The following is an 18,559-nucleotide window of genomic DNA, read 5'->3' on the forward strand; positions in this document are numbered from 1 at the left end:
GATCAGTGCTCAACTGCTGACATTTCTGATAATATAGTTATCCCTTTGTATCTGTGGGGGATTGGTTCCAGGACCCCCTTGGATACCAGAATTCATGGATGCCGAATTCCCTGATATAAAAAGGCATAGTTTGCATGTAACCTATGCACATCCTTTTGTGTAGGTTAGACCATCTCTAGATTACTTCTAATACCTAATAGAACATACATGTTCTGTAAATAGTTGCTATACTGAGGCTGAGGCGGGGGCGGATCACGAGGTCGGGATATTGAGACCATCTGGCTAACACGGTGAAACCCCGTCTCTACTAAAAATACAAAAATAATTAGCCGGGCGTGGTGGCGGGTGCCTGTAGTCCTAGGTACTCGGGAGGCTGAGGCAGGAGAATGGCGTGAACCCGGGAGGTGAAGCTTGCAGTGAGCCGAGATCGCACCACTGCTCTCCGTCAAAAAAAAAAAAAATGTTGTTATACTGTATTGTTTAGTAAATAATGACAAGTAAAAACTATACATGTTTAATACAGATGCAGCCGTTTTTTCTTCTTTTTCCTGATTATGTTCTGTCTGTGGTTGTTTGAACCCTTGAATACAGAACTCATGGGTATGGAGGGCTAACTGTAAATGTTTTCTTCAGATATTGGTAAATAATGCCAAACTGGTTCTGGAATCAATTTCACCATCACATGATCCTTTGAGTAAATCATCTAAAGCGTTTTTTTGGGCTCATATGGTGTTTGCAGTCTGGGGTGCATGGTTTTGTTTTTTTTGAACTCTGACAGTTTGTTGGGTGGTATCTATGCAGTTTTTGTTATAATTGTGGTGACCATCATAAGCAGATAGAGAGGGGTTGATTTGGTAACCCAGCCTTACGTGCTGTGGGTTGGTTATACCCTTTCTAGGCTGCTGGAGAAGTAATCGAAATTGAAACCGACCCCTTTCCTTCCCACCTGCCCACATATACTCTAGCACACACATGACACCAACGGTTCTAGAACCTGTTCTTCAAATTCCTAAAGTCTGTTGAGCAGAACCTGTGGTCACATTGTGCCTGGGACCAGATACTTAAGGGGCAAGCAGCACAGGAAGAGAATTGCTGTTTCTTCTGTTGGGTTGTGGAATAAAAACGATGGAACCTTTTCAGAAGTTCACGCTAGAAACCTGAACTTGTTCTTCAACCTGCAGGAGCTCATTGTCTGTTAAACTGCAGAGATTAACTGTGTTACAAGCTTAAATTAAAGATGTGAAGATGGTAAAGGGAAACACTGTTTTAATAAAAAGCTTTCTGGGTACAAAGCTAATGAGAAGAAAAATTACACATTTTATCAAGCTCTTTTTCAAGTAAAGAATAGTTTTCTCTTTTCATCTGGCTTCTTGCCTGGAAGGAGAACTTGCAGGTAGATTTTCCATATCGTGGGGGAGTTTTATTTCTGGGAAGTACAGCATTTCATATTTATAGGAGGATGTATATTGCCAAATGGGATATTTGGCATTGCGAGTCATTTCCAGCTGAGAGAGTAAGGATGCAGCCTGGAGGGGAAAATAGAGACAAGAGGTAGAGGAGAAAGAAAGGAAAAGGAGGAAGTAATGGGAATCTTTTAGAATATAGGCCAATAAGCCAAAGGTCTCCAAATGGAAAGAGATGCTTACCAAGGATCAGTTCTACTTCATTGTGTGAAGAGAAATTTCCTGTCCTCCCTATACTGCATGATCTGAATTTAAGTCAGTGTTAGAAATAGGCCGAATTTGTAGAAAACGAAGATAAAAATTGTGGAGAATATACAGAGTTTTAGTGTTCAAGAGACCTGAATTTATAGAGAGCATTTTAAACACATCATTCATTGCTGCTGGTTACCTAGTGCTGCTTCTGAAGACACTTGAATTTACCTTAAGTTCCCATTTTTGAGTACTTGTCCTGTTCTTTAGGGATGAGCTTTTCCTTGCTTTGTGAAAGGGGAGTTATTTGTAAGGGAAAGGAATGTACCCTGTATTTCTTTTCTTTTCTTTTTTGTTTTCTTTTTTTTTTTGAGATGGAGTCTTGTTCTCTTGCCCAGGCTGGAGTACAGTGGGGTGATCTCGGCTCACTGCAACCTTTGCCTCCTGGGTTCAAGTGATCCTCCTGCCTTAGCCTCCTGAGTAGCTGGGACTACAGGTGCCTGCCGCCACACCCGGCTAAGTTTTGTATTTTTAGTAGAGACGGAGTTTCACCATGTTGGCCAGCCTGGTCTCGAACTGCTGACCTCAAGTGCTCTGCCCCCCTTGGCCTCCCAAAGTGGTGGGATTACAGGCATGAGCCACCACGCCCAGCCTGTACCCTGTATTTCTTGAAGCGAAGAATATAAAATCTATGGGTACAGTTCCTGAGTGTTCTCCTCTTCCCTAAAGTTTATATGTATTTTTAGCTTAAGTTAAAAAAAAAAAAAGTGTGTCAGAGAATTAACTACATTTAAACTTAATGAAGATTAAAGAAAAACTTGAAGTGCTTTTCAAATTGTCTGCTTTTTTATAGATTGTAGCAATTAACTCAACAGATAATTTTAGTGGCAACTTGTTTACTTTTATCATTTCTGGAAATTACAAAACAAATATAATAGTAATGCTTTGAATTTTGTAAAAATGATTAGGAAGATGTAGGTAGTGCTATGCTGTTGAAGGTGTACTTTTTTTGGTCTCGTTTAATTAAACTTTCTTATGGTAGAGAGACTATTACAGGTGATAGAAAAAGTAACTTAGTTTGCTACATAGGTATTTGCAAAATCCTAACTAGTCATAGTTTAATGACATGTATGTGTGGTGTTGCTCTGCCATATTTAATCATTACCTTTTCTGAAACATGCAGAGTTTAGAAGTATAAAGTTGATTTAATAGCATGCATGTTGAAAAGACATCACAAATTGATTTACACATCTTTTTTTTTTTTTTTTTTTGAGACGGAGTCTCGCTCTGTCACCCAGGCTGGAGTGCTGTGGCCGGATCTCAGCTCACTGCAAGCTCCGCCTCCCGGGTTCACGCCATTCTCCTGCCTCAGCCTCCTGATTTACACATCTTAGTCACTAATATAGATGTAATTTATATACATGCACACACAAAACTTGGTTACTAGAAAAAGTAACAAAGGCTGTGGTAGGAATCTGGACATGTATAAAAATGGTCATGTTAGGTATAAAAGACGATTGTTTTCTAGCTGTTTTTAAGTTCATGGTATTAGAATTTTGTCTGTAAAATATGATGAGAATGTATTTTGAATGATTAAAAAGAGCTCCCTAAATATCCTCAAAGTGATGTTTCTTTTTTTTATTTGAGACGGAGTTTCACTCTTTTTGCCCAGGCTAGAGTGCAATGATGCAATCTCGGCTCACTGCAACCTCTGCCTCCTGGGTTCAAGTGATTCTCCTGCCTCAGCTTCCCGAGTAGCTGGGATTATAGGCATGCGCCACGACACCCGGCTAATTTTGTATTTTTAGGAGAGACGGGGTTTCTCCATGTTGGTCAGGCTGGTCTCGAACTCCCTACATCAGGTGATCCGCCCGTCTCGGCCTCCCAAAGTGCTGGGATTACAGGTGTGAGCCACTGCACCCGGCCTCTAAGTGATGTTTCTGAAGTGTTGTTTTATGTTCATATAAGATTAAACACACACAGATGCTTCACAGCTTTAATACTGCTGAGTCCTCTTTGTACTTTATCAGTTCAACACTCTGCTCAGAACATGCTTTTTCCTGGCAGTTGATCCAGTCCCCTGTGACAACCCCTCTTGGGCTGATCATGTTGAAGACAACTTCAGAAGAGCTGGCTTGTCCCCGTGAGGACCTCAGTGTGGCTCGGAAGGAGGAGTTGCGGAAGCTGCTACTGGACCAGGTGCAGACAGTGCTTGGGCTACTGACAGGTGAGCAGTATGGTAGTACACAGAGATAGAGGCCTGCCCGCAGGCGTCCAGAGTTCAGGCCTTGGCGCTCAGCAGCTTTGAGCAGTTGTTTGCACTGTTTCTGAGATAGCGTGAAAATGGGAAGCTGCATTCCCAACACCTATAGCCCAGTGTCTAGCACACAGTAGGACTGCAAAATAGATTTGAGCCTTATTTTCCTCGTAGTCTTTCACTAATTGGTCCTCACTGTAACTGTGATCAGTGAGGGAGAGTCCAGGTCATAGGAGTATGCCTACAGTGCCAATCACTGCATGGTAAGTTAGGTGAGTGGCAAGCACTCTATTTAAAATAATTTGAATTGAAGATCAGGAGAAGTTGGAGTAGGAGGATATGAAAATTCCCGTTCTGGGTAAGGAAGTGAGACGTGGTGTGGAGCCATCTCCTTGTGCACTAGGTTGTAGTTGTATGTAGCATTTTGTCTCTTCTGTTTGATGAGTGCCTCGTGACAAGGTGTAAAGGGTAAGAAGAAACAGAAAGCAAACCACAACATGAGACAGGAAGGTAGGAGGAGAGGGGAGTACCCTGGGTGCCCGGGGTGGCTTCTCTGTGCTGCTGTGAGACCTGTTTGCTAGGGAGGCACGTATGCAATGCCTGGCCATGAGGCCCTGGGAGTGCCGGCAGCCTGGGCTTGCTACTTGAGGGAATCTTGTAGTGAAAAGAAGTGTTTTTATCTCTAACTCCTTTATCCAGGCTTCTTCTTGCATGTCTAGGAACTTTCTTTGTATCTCCAGTTTAGTGCTTGGCATGTGGTGGGCACTTAAAATTGGCTGAAAGAACCATTGATTTAAAAAATAAACTTGGGTTAGTGCAATGGCTCAGGCCTGTAATCCTAGCGCTTTGGGAGGCTGAGGTGGGAGGATCACTTGAGCCCAGGAGTTTGAGACCAGACTGGGCAGCATATTGAGACCCCCATTTCTGGAAAACACAAAACAGAACAAAACAAAAAAGTTAGCTGGGTGTGATGATGCATGCCTGTATTCCCAGCTACTCAGGAGGCTAAAGAAGGAGAATTGCTTGAGCTCAGGATTTTGAGGCTGCAGTGAGCTATGATCGTACCATTGCACTCCAGCCTGGGTGACAGAGTGAGACCCTGTCTCTTTAAAAAAAAAAAAAAGAGCTTGGCATTTGCCCCCGCATCCATCCCTAAAGCCCCAGGGGTAAACCTAAACCTTTAGAGTATTTGTTCGTTCAAAGCACTTTTTTTTTCTTTTTCCTTTTTTGAGACAGGATCTCTCTTGTTGCCCAGGCTGGAGTGTGGTGATGTGAACACAGCTTACTACAGCCTCAAATTTTGGGACCTAAGTGATCCTTCTACCTCAACCTCCCCTGTATTGCCCAGGCTAGTCTCTAACTCTTAGGCTCAAGTGATCCTTCTGCCTTAGCCTCCGAAAGTGCTGAAATTACAGGCGTGAGCTACTGTGCCTGGTCTCAAAGCACATTTTTTGACACTCCAACTAAATGTCAAATTTCTAATGTTAGGGACCATGTTTTATACCTCTGTGTCCTACTGTGCCTAGCAGTGTATTAAATATTTAAAAAATTGAGATAAAACTCACCATTTTAAATTGCAGTATTGACTGGCTTTTAGTATATTCTTGAGGTTGTGCAACCTTCAGCGCTATTTAATTCCAGAACATTGTCATCACTCTAAAAAGAAGCCTCATACCCATTAGCCGTACCCGCCCCCCCAACCCCATTCTCCTCTCCCCCAATCCCTGGCGTTCACTAATCTACTTAGTCTGTCTCTATGGATTTGCCTTTTTTGGACTTCTCATAAAAATGGAAGCATACAATATGTGATCTTTTGTGTCTGGCTTTTTCACTTAGCATAATGCTTTCAAGATTTATTCAGGTTTTAGTATGAAAAATTTGAGAATAAGATATTTTCAAAAGCCTTTATGATCACCTTATATTCCGGGTTCCATATGGGTACAAAGAGGAAGAAAACACAGTTCCCACCCTCAGGTAATTTACACTTCAGTGGGGAGAGACAAGTAAGCAGTTAAAGATGTTTTAAGAGCTATAACAGAGTTATGTTTTATGTGTAGCAATTCCTGAAGGAGGTGACAGCTGAATGGAATTTTGAGGGACAGGCAGGTGGCATTTAGTCTGGTAGAAAGGTCAAGTTGAAATTGGGAGGAGGAGAGCAGGTCAGAGGTTGAGAGGGACACATATAGAAGGAACAGCAGACCTCATCTGTTGGGTGGGCTGAAGCGTGGGTCAGGTGAGGCTAGATGAGGCTAGCAGAGGCCAGGATTTCCGGCCTGTTTCCTGCATGAGGAACGAAAGAGAATTAGTGGCAGGTTTGTGGGGAACGAAAAGTTGAGTTTGGGATATGCATGTAGTGTAGTCCAGGAAGCAGGTGGACATGCAGGTCTGTAATTGCCTTGCCTTGTTTCTGAAGCCCCCATCATGTGACGCAGTGCTTGGTGTATGTAGTCAAGGTGAGTTTGGGCCAAGAACAGGAGACTTGAGAGGCTTCAGAATATGTTTTCGTGAAGCCGTGGCAGTGGATGAGTCACTCTAGCAGTGAGAGTGAAATGAGAGGAGAAGCAGAGCAGTAAGGGAACCTGGGGAAACATGTGTGTTTAAGTGACTCATGGGCAGAGGATGGAAGTAATAGTGAAAGGGATGGAATCGAGTTCAAAGAAACCAGAGAAAAACCAGGAAAGAGTGGTGCTACTGGCTCAGATAAGGGTATAGGCAGTGGCCTGTCAAGCCACAGCGTGGTCAAGGAGGATGGGGATTAAGTGACCGGTGAGTGCACGCAGCAACCAGGTGACTCTGGCAAAGAGCAGTGCTGGAGGCATCAGTGGGGAGAGGCCACACCGCAAGACCACAGTGAAGCAGTGGAGAGCCAGAAGGCAGCTGTGAAGTCGAGAGGCACAGCTGCTTGCTGGAGGAGGACATGGTCAAGAGAGGGATGTTCAGGTGCTGATGTTTGATCAAAGGTATCAAGAAACTTTCTCGAAATCTTTATATGCTGGACATTATTTCTCTTATAACTCTGTTTCTCCTTTCTTGGTAGGTATCTTGGAGACTGTCTGGGACAAACACAGTGTTACTGCTGCCACTCCACCACCATCCCCGACCTCAGGAGAAAGTGGTATGGTCTGCCTGCCAGCCAAGGCATTCTTCTTTTTAAATGTATTGGGGGCCAGGTGTGGTGATTTGCACCTGTAGTCTTCAGTACTGAGGAGGCTGAGGTGGGAGGATCACTAGAGGCCAAGAGTTTGAGACCAGCCTGGGCAACATAGTGAGACTCTATCTCTATTTTTAAAAATTACATAAAAAAAAATAGTCCTAGGTCGTTGTCCTCATTTTTTTCTTTTTCCCAAATTTCATGGCTATGTGCTTGTGCTGAGATTGGTAGGAGCCTTTGGGCTTGACACTTCTGCTTGTCCTTCTTCTACAGGGGTGGCAGGAGGTGGGCAGCAGCCCACAGGAGAGGACATAGGAACAGGAATATTGAGTGCTTTCTTCCTCACTGGACTCATGTTGCCCAAGGCAGAGTGGGGACCTCTCTGCCTGCATAGTGGCAACTATGCAGTAGTTAGCATTGAGTCAACATTGGTTAAGAGTCATTTGGTAAAGTGGGGCATATTTGCAGAGGCTATTAAATAGTTTACTGGTTGCTAGTTATTGTCCACAGTGTATTAATATCTGCTTCAAAATTCAGAGTGCAGTTCATCTAAAGATGACGGCTTTCAAGGATGGATGGAAAGAGGAAATTGCATCTGAACAGGAACTTTTAGTTTCTAAATGCTGCTGTTTACACTAAATGATCACAAATGCTTTTCCAGCAGAGTACATCCTGTGAATTGGCACATATTTCTTCCTCTACTGTAAAGGTTGATGTGGCTAATGAGAAATATTTCCACATCTTCTCCTTTACTTCAAGGAGATAGGCTGTGGAAGTCAGACATCTCTAAGCCCAAACTGTTTTATGTAGCCTGTTGTTAGTATGTGGAAGTTGAAATTCTTGTAGAGTTACTCTAGAATTGAAAATCTATCTGAAAGTTTTGAGGAGTACTCATAGTGCACTAGTTATTACAAATTCTCATTATCTTACTTGGATTAAAAATTATTAGAGGCCGGGTGCGGTGGCTCAAGCCTGTAATCCCAGCACTTTGGGAGGCCGAGACGGGTGGATCACGAGGTCAGGCGATCGAGACCATCCTGGCTAACACGGTGAAACCCCGTCTCTACTAAGAAATATAAAAAACTAGCCGGGCGAGGTGGCGGGTGCCTGTAGTCCCAGCTACTCGGGAGGCTGAGGCCGGAGAATGGCGTGAACCCGGAAGGCAGAGCTTGCAGTGAGCTGAGATCTGGTCACTGCACTCCAGCCTGGGCTACAGAGCGAGACTCCGTCTCAAAAAAAAAAAAAAAATTATTAGAGAGCCATTTGTCATACTGCTTAGATTACAAATAATTATAGAGTTCTAGAGTGCATTATAAGCTCATAGGAAATGGAACTTTGTATTTGGTGGCAAACCTTTGTTCTTTAGGTAGATATTTGAGGTGGCTCAGCAGATTTATATGTTGCAGTATCTGGATGATTAAAGAAACATTTGGAAATGATTCAGAGATTTGATTTTATGAGTGAACGAACACCTTGGAGTATCCACAGTTAAGTTTGTCGTTTCATTTAAATTCTGTTTGCAAATACTAATTCTTTTTTTTGAGACAAGGTCTCTTTCTGTCACCCAGACTAGAGTGCAGTGGTGTGATCACAACTCACTGCAGCCTCGACTTCCTGGGCTCTAGCAGTCCTCCCAACTCAACCTCCCAAGTAGCTGGGACCATAGACGTGCACTAACATGCCTGGTTAATTTTTGTATTTTTTGTAGAGACAGGGTTCGCCATATTATAGTCCAGGCTGATCTTGAACTCCTGAGCTTAAGCTATCCACCCGCCTCAGCCTTTCAAATTGCTAGGATTACAGGTGTGAGCCACCATACCCAGTCAAGATTAGTTCTTTTGAATTAGATTTGTTTTAGACAGTTGACTACTCGCTAGCACGGTTTACTAGCAGCAGCAGTTTACTGTAGAAGAAACGCTTGTTTGTGTTTCAGTTGGCTTCATCCAGAGAGGTTCTGAGCTAACTCAGTTTATACTTTGATAGGCTCTATTTTCCTCACGGCCATGTTAGGGAATGTCAAATAATACAAACCAGAAATGTGTGCTTACCTCTTCCATGTGTTGCCCAGATTTTATGAGGCTAGGCGGAATAAAATATGAACTTGCCATTTGCATGTAACAAAACCTAAAATGTGGTGCCTACTTCTTGAGAATTGCCTCTTAAAATTTTTTGAAATGTTGGATTTTAGTATTTGAGAAATAACAAAATAAATTGAGACTATAGGGGCACCTAGGGAGTGACATAAGCTTTTAAGCTGGTATACTTCCCTTTTAAAAAAAATTGCATGTTTATTTGTTACAATGTTTTTCTTTCTTTTTATGGTAATGTAAGTGAGGTCATTAGATCTTGCCCCACTATTTGGACAGTGCTGATGATGCAACCACCATTCATTTTGATGCTTTTGCTCAACTGTCTTTGTGCACTTAAGATGCCAAGTTAAGCAGTAAAATTTCCAGAAAATTGTTTTGCTTTCTTGACCATATCAGTTTTCTGGAGAAAATTTATTCTGAGAAACTTTAGGCCCAGTGAAGCAACCAACCAAATACCTTAGCACACCCCAGCTCAGCCCCTGCGGAACTCTCCTGCCCTGTGTGTTAGGTTTAGTAGCCCCCTGAGGCTTGTGAGGTTTTTTCCCCATATACTTTCTTTTAATATAGTTTTCTGTCTCATCACTTTTAAAGAACCAAGCCCAGGGACTAGTTCCTGCAACAACTCCTTTAATAGTCTGGATGTAGAAAAAGGTTTGAAGGAATGTGTGTGGTTTATTTCTCAGCATAGTTCCCCCAAATTGTTACCCTGACTCCTAAACTGGCTGCAGTAGTGATCACTCACCTCACAAGATCGGACTGCTGTGGGACAGATGACAGTCTGTTTCTTGCCTACAAACAAGGAAGCTTGCCAGGGGTTGTATTGCCAGTGAGCAGAGTGGGGACATGAACCCCTACCAGAACCCTAGAATTCCGAATCTAGGTGCACGGTCATCGTCCTAGCTTTGCTTTCTTGGTCGTTCTCACCACTTTCGTCTACTTCCTTCTTCCCCTGGTTTTGAGTCTTGGCCCTGCCACTTACTCTATGACCTGGAGTGGATCCTTCACCTTCTCTGACCGCTGATGTCCTTGACTGTAAAAAGAGAATAGCTTTCTCTGTGGATAAATGAGGGAAGATGTGGACATTGCCCCCTGCCTGCTGAGGCTGTTCCTTCCTGCTTCACTTGAGCAGCTTCATCTTCCTTCATCTCCTCTCATCTTCACTTCTCTCTGCCTGGACCAATGGGGAAAAAAGTGCACAGAATGAGATTATGTGACTACAGCAATTCTGAGTTAGCTTTGATTGTTCTGCAGTAAAATTAAGGGACCATATCTTTCTCATGCACATGATATATAGTTTCAAATATAGAGCTGTACATAGGTGATGATGAAAAGTTCTTCAGGGTGAGGATGTATCAGAGAGCATGAATTGAGGCCAATTCTTAACAGATTGCATATCTTCATGTACATCTTTTCATGTATTCCTTATATACTAGCTATAGAAAGGTGGGACTTGGGAGGGTCACTTACAACTCCTGTGATCTTATTTTCTCCTCCAGGGGCTCCTTGAATAGAGTTTCCCCCCTCTTTTACTGGACCAAGGCTGCAGTTAGATCTGTGATTTGTCCTGCAGGGAATATTTGTTAATGTCTCCATGACTGGAGAAGTGCTATTGGCATCTAGTGAGTGGAGGCCAGGGATGCCGCTAAACACCCCACAGTATACAGGGGACCAAAGAATGATCTAGCCCCGGGTGCCAGGAGTGCTGAGGTTGAGAAACCCTAAGTTAGTAAATATACAACTGATAGAAAACACATGAAGTTTCAGTAATTAAAAAGCTTTGCATGAAAGTTTATTACAGGGCTGGGCATGGTGGCTCAGGCCTGTAAATCCCAGCACTTTGTGGGGGCCGAGATGACAGGATCACTTGAGCTTAGGTATTTGAGACCTGTGTTGGCAACATAGTGAGACCCCATCTTATACACACACACACACACACACACGGACACACACACACACCCACACACACACACGGGCATGGTGGCTCATGCCTGTAGTCCCAGCTACTTGGGAGGATTGAGGTGGGAGAATCACTTGAGTCCAGGAGGTTGAGGCTGCAGTGAACCATGATTGCACCACTGTACTCCAGCCTGGGCGACAGAGCAAGACCCTGTCTCCAAAAACAAAACAAAAAAAACAAAAAAATAAGAGAACTTGATAAAGTTCTCTTAGGTTTGTATTGAAAGTGCTGCTGCATGAAGCAGAATCTGTTTTGTGGTGATTCCTTCCACTTTGATTACAGTGTAAGTTTTGAAATTTTTGAAAAACACTTCCGTCATCCACTAAAATACCTTGAAACTTTTAAATTTGAGTAAAATCATTTTTATGGAGAAATAGCCTTAACAGGTTCTTTCCCCGGCCCCAACCTTTTTAGGCAAATGAGTCGTGGTACACTCCTTAGCAAATGCTGACTTCCATGACCACGGTCCTGCTACTTTCTTTCTTTTGAGGACAAAAGCAATTGCAGATCATTCATATCCACCTAAACAGTTTTTGCCTTTGCATAATCTTGTTCAGTCTTTGTCTTCACATATTTGTCTTCCTATGCTTGTAGTCATGGTATACACATGCTATTATTTTACATATGATTTTAGGCCATACATGTTTTTCCATATTTTTTCTCTTTTTTTAATACAGAGAACAATTAAGAATATTTTTCTGTATTTAAATATTAGCTTTCTTACTGCTCATTTTTCCTGGTTGCATTATCTTCCCAGTTAACTTGCTTTTTGGAAGGGAACATTGGTTTTGAGGCCAGATCCTGGTTTGATTTCATTTCTACCTCATGCTAACAGAGGGACTTGGGGAAACACTTGGTTTGTCTGTGCCTTAGTTATTTTAATGATCTGTACATATGGGTAATAATACCTACCTTAGAGTTGTGAATATTAAATTAGAATATGCTTATGTAGTTTTCAATATAGGGCCAAGCAAATAATCACAGAGCGACGGTGGCTGTTACTGCTTTTACTATAAGTATTATTATAGATGTTTTTTTTTCCTTTTAGCATCCATTCTGGAAAAAGTCTTCTGAGCCACATACTAGGGACAGCTCTTTTTTTTGGCTTCTCATAAATCAACTTGATAAGTCCACTTTTAAGAATAGAACGTAAACCCTTCATTAATAAATTCACAGAATCCTCATTATAATGGCGGAGGAGGTTGAGGCCAAGAAAAGCTAACCAACTTCTTCATGTTCATCCAGCATTAATGTAAGGCCTCAGCTCTCAATAAGTTTGGGGACCCCTGGAAGTCCCCTAAACCCTTTTGGGAAGTCCCAAAGGCCAGGTATTTGTTCATAAAAATACTAAGACATTGTTTGTCATTTTTATTCCCATTCTCTCATGAGTATATGAATAAAAAAGTTAATTCCAGATTTCATATTGCAGTTAACCCTCAGAAATGACTGTTCATCAGACTTTAATATGATAGAATAGACACAGTCACTTGAAAAGGCCACTAAAGCCCTTTGTTCATTTGTAGTTGTGTATCTGTGTGGAGCTGCATTTTCTTCACGTACTTCAGTGAAAACAATCTATTGCAAAACAGTGAAGGCAGAAGCAGTTGGGAGAGTCTAGTTATCTTTTAAACCAGCCACTAAAGAGATTTCAAAAATATAAAAACTGTATTACCCTTCTCACTAGTTTTGGGTGAAATACAGTTTTTTTCATTTAAAAATGTTATGCTAACATGATGGCTTTGTAATTAAATGAATTAAATATTTAAACACTTCTCAGCTTTAATTTCTAATATGGCAAATATCAATAGAAGTAACCCTCCTAAGAGCTTTCTCTTTGGGATGCTTAGTAATTTTTAAGAGTGAGGACTTCTGAAACCCAAACATTTGAGACCTAGTGCTATAAAGTACAAAATAAAATGTAAACATTTACCCAGTATCTCATATAGAAAGAACATCAAATAATATTTGATCACCCCAGACGTCTCTACACAGAGATAAGACAGATAAAAAGACAAAAATAGTATCAGATTATATAGTTTTTGTTTTTAATAACAATTAAATTTTAGTTTTACTTGATTTTTTTTTTTTTTTTTTTGAGATGGAGTCTCACTCTGTTATCCAGGCTAGAGTGCAGTGGGCATGATCTTGGCTCACTGCAGCCTCCGCCTCCCGGGAGCAAGCGATTCTCCTGCCTCAGCCTCCCGAGTAGTTGAGATTACAGGTGGCCTCTACTACGCCCGGCTGATTTTTGTATTTGTAGTAGAGATGGGGTTTCACCATGTTGGCCAGGCAGGTCTGGAACTTCTGACTTCAAGTGATCTATCTGCTTCAGCCTCCCAAAGTGCTGGGATTACAGGTGTGAGCCACTGTACCCAGCATTTTCTTGATTTTTTTTTTTAAAGATAGAGGCTCACTCTGTTGCCCAGGCTGGAGTGCAGTAGTGCGATCTCTGCTTACTGCAACCTCTGCCTCCTGGATTCAAGCAATTCTCCTGCCCCCGCCTCCTGAGTAGCTGGGATTACAGGCATGCACCACCATGCCCAGCTAATTTTTGTATTTTAGTGGAGACAGGGTTTCACCATGTTGGCCAGGCTTGTCTCGAATTCCTGACCTCAAGTGATCTGCCTGCCTTGGCCTCCCAAAGTGCTGGGATTACAGGCATGAGCCACCGTGCCTGGCCAGGTTTTACTTAAATGTAACAACGTATTAAATTTAAGGAATTGCTGACCTTGAGGTGCCTTTTCTACAATTCTATAAGAAATATATTAATTTCTAAAAGATACCTGTATGGTTAAGAAAAAATGATAAAAATCAATTTTGTACTACGTGTTTGAATTTTGTGTATCACCTCCCCCTCACCATGTTTAATTTTAGACCATATATTTTGGGACTTCTTCCTTGTGAAAAATGGGAAAGTTAGCTAGCTAACTTTTTAGCTAGCTAAAAAGGAATTACCCTCTGTAATTCCTACGTCTGTTTAGTCTTGAGTCTCTATGTAATTTGATGCTGGTGTGTCCTTTTGCTACAGCTTCTCCATTCCTTAATTCTTTATTTTGATTTGTCTCTTTATCCCTGTGGTTTCTTTGTTTGGTATCCTCCTTGAGAAGAATTTGTGGAGTTACCTGAGTTTTTGCATGTTTGAGAGAACGTCCCCAGGCTGTGAATGTTACTGTGGAGAAGTCTGACTGAGGTGTTTTCTCCTTTGTATCTGTACTTTTCTGCCTACACTGCTTCCTCATTTTAAACATTCTTAATATTGATCACTCTTCATCCTTTTTTTCTTGGAACAGGATAAACCTTTTCATGTTGTAGAGTCACATCATATTTCAGGAAATTTTTCTTCTTATTATAGTTTTTTTTTTTCTTTTTTTCTTCTTTTTTTTTAAAGACGGAGTCTTGCTCTGTCACCCAGGCTGGAGTGGAGTGGTACAATCATAGCTCACTGCAGCCTTGACCTCCCTGGGCTCAAGCGATCCTTCCACTTCAGCCTCCTGAATAGCTGCGCCTATAGGCATGCGCCACCATGCCCGGCTAATGTTTGTATTTTTTGTAGAGATGGGGTCTCGCTATGTTGTCCAAGCTGGTTTTGAACTCCTGGGCTCAAGTGATCTGCCTGCCTCAGCCTCCCAAAATGCTGGGAATGCAGATGTGAGCCACCACTCCTGGCCTGTTGTTATAGTTTTAAATATTTTTCTTCTTTTGTCTTCTCTAAAATAATTTTACAGCTTTTTTCCCTGTTTCATTTTGTTTGATTTCCTTTAGTTTAGTGCTTTCAAAAATCAAGCAAGCATAAGAATCGCTTGGAGTGCTTATAAGAACACAGATTCCTGGGCCCCAACCCCTTCAGGCTCTACTCCAGTAGGCGTGGGTTGGGGCCTGATGATTTGTATTTCTGACAAGTTCTCTGATTACACTACTAGTCCAGGTTCACAGAGTAGCCCCATGTTTCTCCAGTTTTGGGTCTTGGGGTCCCTTGACTCTTAAAAAATTACTGAGGTCCTCAAAACACTTTGTAAGTTATATCTGTTGATAGAAAAACTGAGAAAAATATAGAAATAGTCATTAATTCATTTAAAAATAACTGATGAACCCATTACATATTAACAGATAATATACTTTAATAAAAAAACCTACATTTTTCAAAGCAAACAGAAAAATTCACTGAGAAGAGTGGTGGTGTTTTGCAGTTTTGCAAATCTCTAACATGTGGCTGAGTGAAGGGCAGCTTCTGCATTTCATCTGTTGCAATATCCTGTGTGATGTAGCCTCTGGAAAGCTCCATTGTACACTTGGAGATAATGAAAGTGGAAAAGGAAAAGAGCATCTTAGTATTCCTTTAAAAATAGTTTTGAATTTGTGGACCCCCTTCCCCATAATCCACAGCCATTTTAATGTAGATAACCTCTATCTTTTGTTTGGTAACATGCTCTTGTAAGAACTTACTGTTTTGTGTCCATATATTTTAATATGTAAGTGATATAGTGAAACTATCATTCTGTTTCTTTCTTTTAATTCAACTGTATCTTTTTAAGGTCTCTCCAAACTGTTGCCCGTCTATGCCTTAGTCCTCTATCTGCTCACTGTGTGATATGATATCTGCCTCTGCATTCCCTATCTTCTCCCGCCAAGGAGGAGGTCAGACTGCCTCTAGCTCTCCCCTTCATGCACCTCTGCCTGTCCCCTCATGGACCCGTGTGAGGGTTGTGTTGGGAGCATACCAGGAGAATGGTCAGGCGAGAGGATATGTGAATGTTTAGTAGGATTCCAGAGTGCCAGGTCCTCCTCAGAATGGCCCTTCCTCCTGCACCACCTTGTGAAGGTTCCTACGTCCATTCCTTGTACTTGACGTCTGGCATTTGCCAACATTTTTTCCGACTCCTTTTAATTTGCTTTTTCTGATTACTAATGGAATTTGAAATCTCTTCATATGCTTTAGAATTTCTTCTCTGAAAATTGTCTCTCCATATCACCTGTCTGTTTTTGTACTGGGGTTGTTGTGTTTACTGATGTGTAGCATTTTAAAAATAGATTTTAGCTTTCAGTCCTTTTCGATGTTAGAAATTGTGAATATCTTCTCACAGTCTGTTGTCCGCCTAGTAACTTTCCCTTAATGTTTTTCGTTGATTAGGAATTCTGTTTTTGTTTTTATTTTTTATTTTTTGAGATGGAGTTTCGCTCTTGTTGCCCAGGCTGGAGTGCAATGGTGTGATCTTAGCTCACTGCAACCTCCACCTTCTGGGTTCAAGCAATTCTTCTGCCTCAGCCTCCCAAGTAGCTGGAATTACAGGCATGCACCACCACGCCTGGCTTACTTTGTATTTTACTAGAGACAGCATTTCACTATGTTGGTTAGGCTGGTCTTGAACTACTGACCTCAGGTAATCCGCCCGCCTTGGCCTCTCAAAGTGCTGGGATTACAGGCATGAACCACTGCACCCAGCCTTGATTAGAAACTCTTAATTTTGATATTATATTCATCAGTATTTTTTGTTAAGGTTTTCATTTGGTGGTTTTAAGGAGTCTGTTTCTCTCTTTTCTTATATTTCAAATACTCTTATATTTTCTTCTGTTAACTTTAAAGTTTTATCTTTGGTTTAAGTCTTTAATTCATTTGGTGCCCAACTTTGTATGTGGTGTTAGGGGTTTTTATTTGTTTATTTATTTAATGGTCATGTATCATGCTTTTCAACAGCGAGGTCATGATTTGGGGGAAGACTAGCAAGAAAAGAAAAACTTGAGTGGATTTGGGGTTTTGCAGCCAGAGAATAATCCCATCTTCTCTTCACTTATGTCTCCTGGGAAACCGCTATTGTACAAATCTCACTAAAACTAAATTTAAGTCAAAACACTAAAGATTATATCCAGATCCCCCTCACTAAGAATCATAATCAGTTATCTTATTTGTACTGTACTGTTAAAATTTCCTAATTAGTGTTTAACTTTGAGCATATAGATTTTATTTTTTTATTTCACAGCTAATTAAACTGATATATTTAATTAGCTGTGAAAAAAAAATATATATATATTTTTTTTTGAAGGAGAATTACTTAAAGTTATTTGTAAGAGATTTGATGCTGGATAGCTTAAAAGCCTTTCCTATTTTTCAGGTGACTTACTGAGTAACCTGTTGCAGAGTCCCAGTTCAGCCAAACTGTTGAATCAGCCAATTCCCATCCTTGATGTGGAGAGTGAGTATATCTGTTCCCTGGCCTTGGAGTGCCTGGCCCATCTCTTCAGTTGGATTCCTCTATCTGCCAGCATCACCCCATCCCTCCTTACCACCATCTTCCACTTTGCGCGATTTGGCTGTGACATCCGTGCCAGAAAGATGGCGTCAGTTAACGGCAGCAGCCAGAACTGTGTCTCGGGTCAGGAGCGCGGCCGGCTTGGGGTCCTGGCCATGTCCTGCATCAATGAACTCATGTCCAAGAACTGTGTGCCTATGGAATTTGAGGAGTATTTACTGCGTATGTTCCAGCAGACTTTCTACCTCCTGCAGAAAATCACCAAGGATAACAATGCCCACACAGTGAAGAGCAGGCTAGAAGAGCTCGATGAGAGGTAATGAAACCAGGCGTGGAGCTGGTGTGCCCCAAGAAAGGGCCCTGACTGTTTACCATGCTGTGCTGCATGGCATCTGTAATCCTCTTTGATTTCAGAATATGGGGCTCCTGGTGAGGAACAGAAAGGTAGGTGTGTGCCAGTAAGTCTGAGATTAGCTGGAAGGGCTTGGGTGGTTAAGGGAAGTGACTGAGTTTGAAAAATGCTTGTGCCTTGTGTAGGTTTGTTGTCTTTTCTCCCCATCCATCTCCTGTCCTCCCTTCTACTCCTCTTGCCCCCTTTTCCTTACTATTTGCTTGCAGGTCTGAGGTGGTGCAGGGACTGAAACTGCTGCTCCTGCGTAGCCAAGAACAGGAGAAGAGGTCCGTGGAGGTACAGGAGTTATAATCGCCCTTTCTCACTTGGTGTCAGTTTTTACTATTTGACTTTTCCCAAGTGAACATCCTGCAGTATACAGGAATTGTTATTATTGTGAGTTTTACATCAATGGCAAGTTTTCATCAAACTATAGGAGGGATGTTAATGTGTGCACAGGTTAATGTAGCACACAACTGTGTTTCTTTGTTATTTTCCTCTCGATGGCGCCTACAATGACCTCCTTTGTTTTTTTAAAAAGCACTCTAAAAGATGATTCTATCATGGTACTCTGAGGCAGGGTTTCATGATTTATGTCTCTTGCAGATGAGGTCATTTATGTATCTTACAACTTTGGTTAACATGATACTACTGCTGTGTGAAAACAAGAGGGAAGTTGGAAACTTATATTATGAACAATCAGATTGACTGTTTAGAGACTTTCAAGCAATAAATTGTATCGAATTAGTAAATATTTACAGATGACATGGCAGCGAAAGTTACTAATATTCTCAGTTTTCCTTAGATTGCCCTTTG

General features: G+C 41.6%; 1 protein-coding gene across 2 annotated transcripts in view; it reads left to right on the top strand.

The window, feature by feature from the left end:
- XPO6 (exportin 6) overlaps window positions 1-18,559 on the top strand; it is a 118,101-nt gene that overhangs the window by 40,798 nt on the left and 58,744 nt on the right. For both annotated transcript variants that reach the window (XM_050773883.1, XM_050773884.1), the window contains 3 exons: window positions 3,720-3,879; window positions 6,947-7,024; window positions 17,215-17,668. In XM_050773883.1, the coding sequence (XP_050629840.1) occupies window positions 3,720-3,879; window positions 6,947-7,024; window positions 17,215-17,668 (692 nt within the window). The remainder of the gene's footprint in view (window positions 1-3,719; window positions 3,880-6,946; window positions 7,025-17,214; window positions 17,669-18,559) is intronic.

The sequence above is a fragment of the Macaca thibetana genome, chromosome 20 (genome assembly GCF_024542745.1).
Source record: "Macaca thibetana thibetana isolate TM-01 chromosome 20, ASM2454274v1, whole genome shotgun sequence".
In the NCBI taxonomy this organism is placed as follows: Eukaryota; Metazoa; Chordata; class Mammalia; order Primates; family Cercopithecidae; genus Macaca; species Macaca thibetana.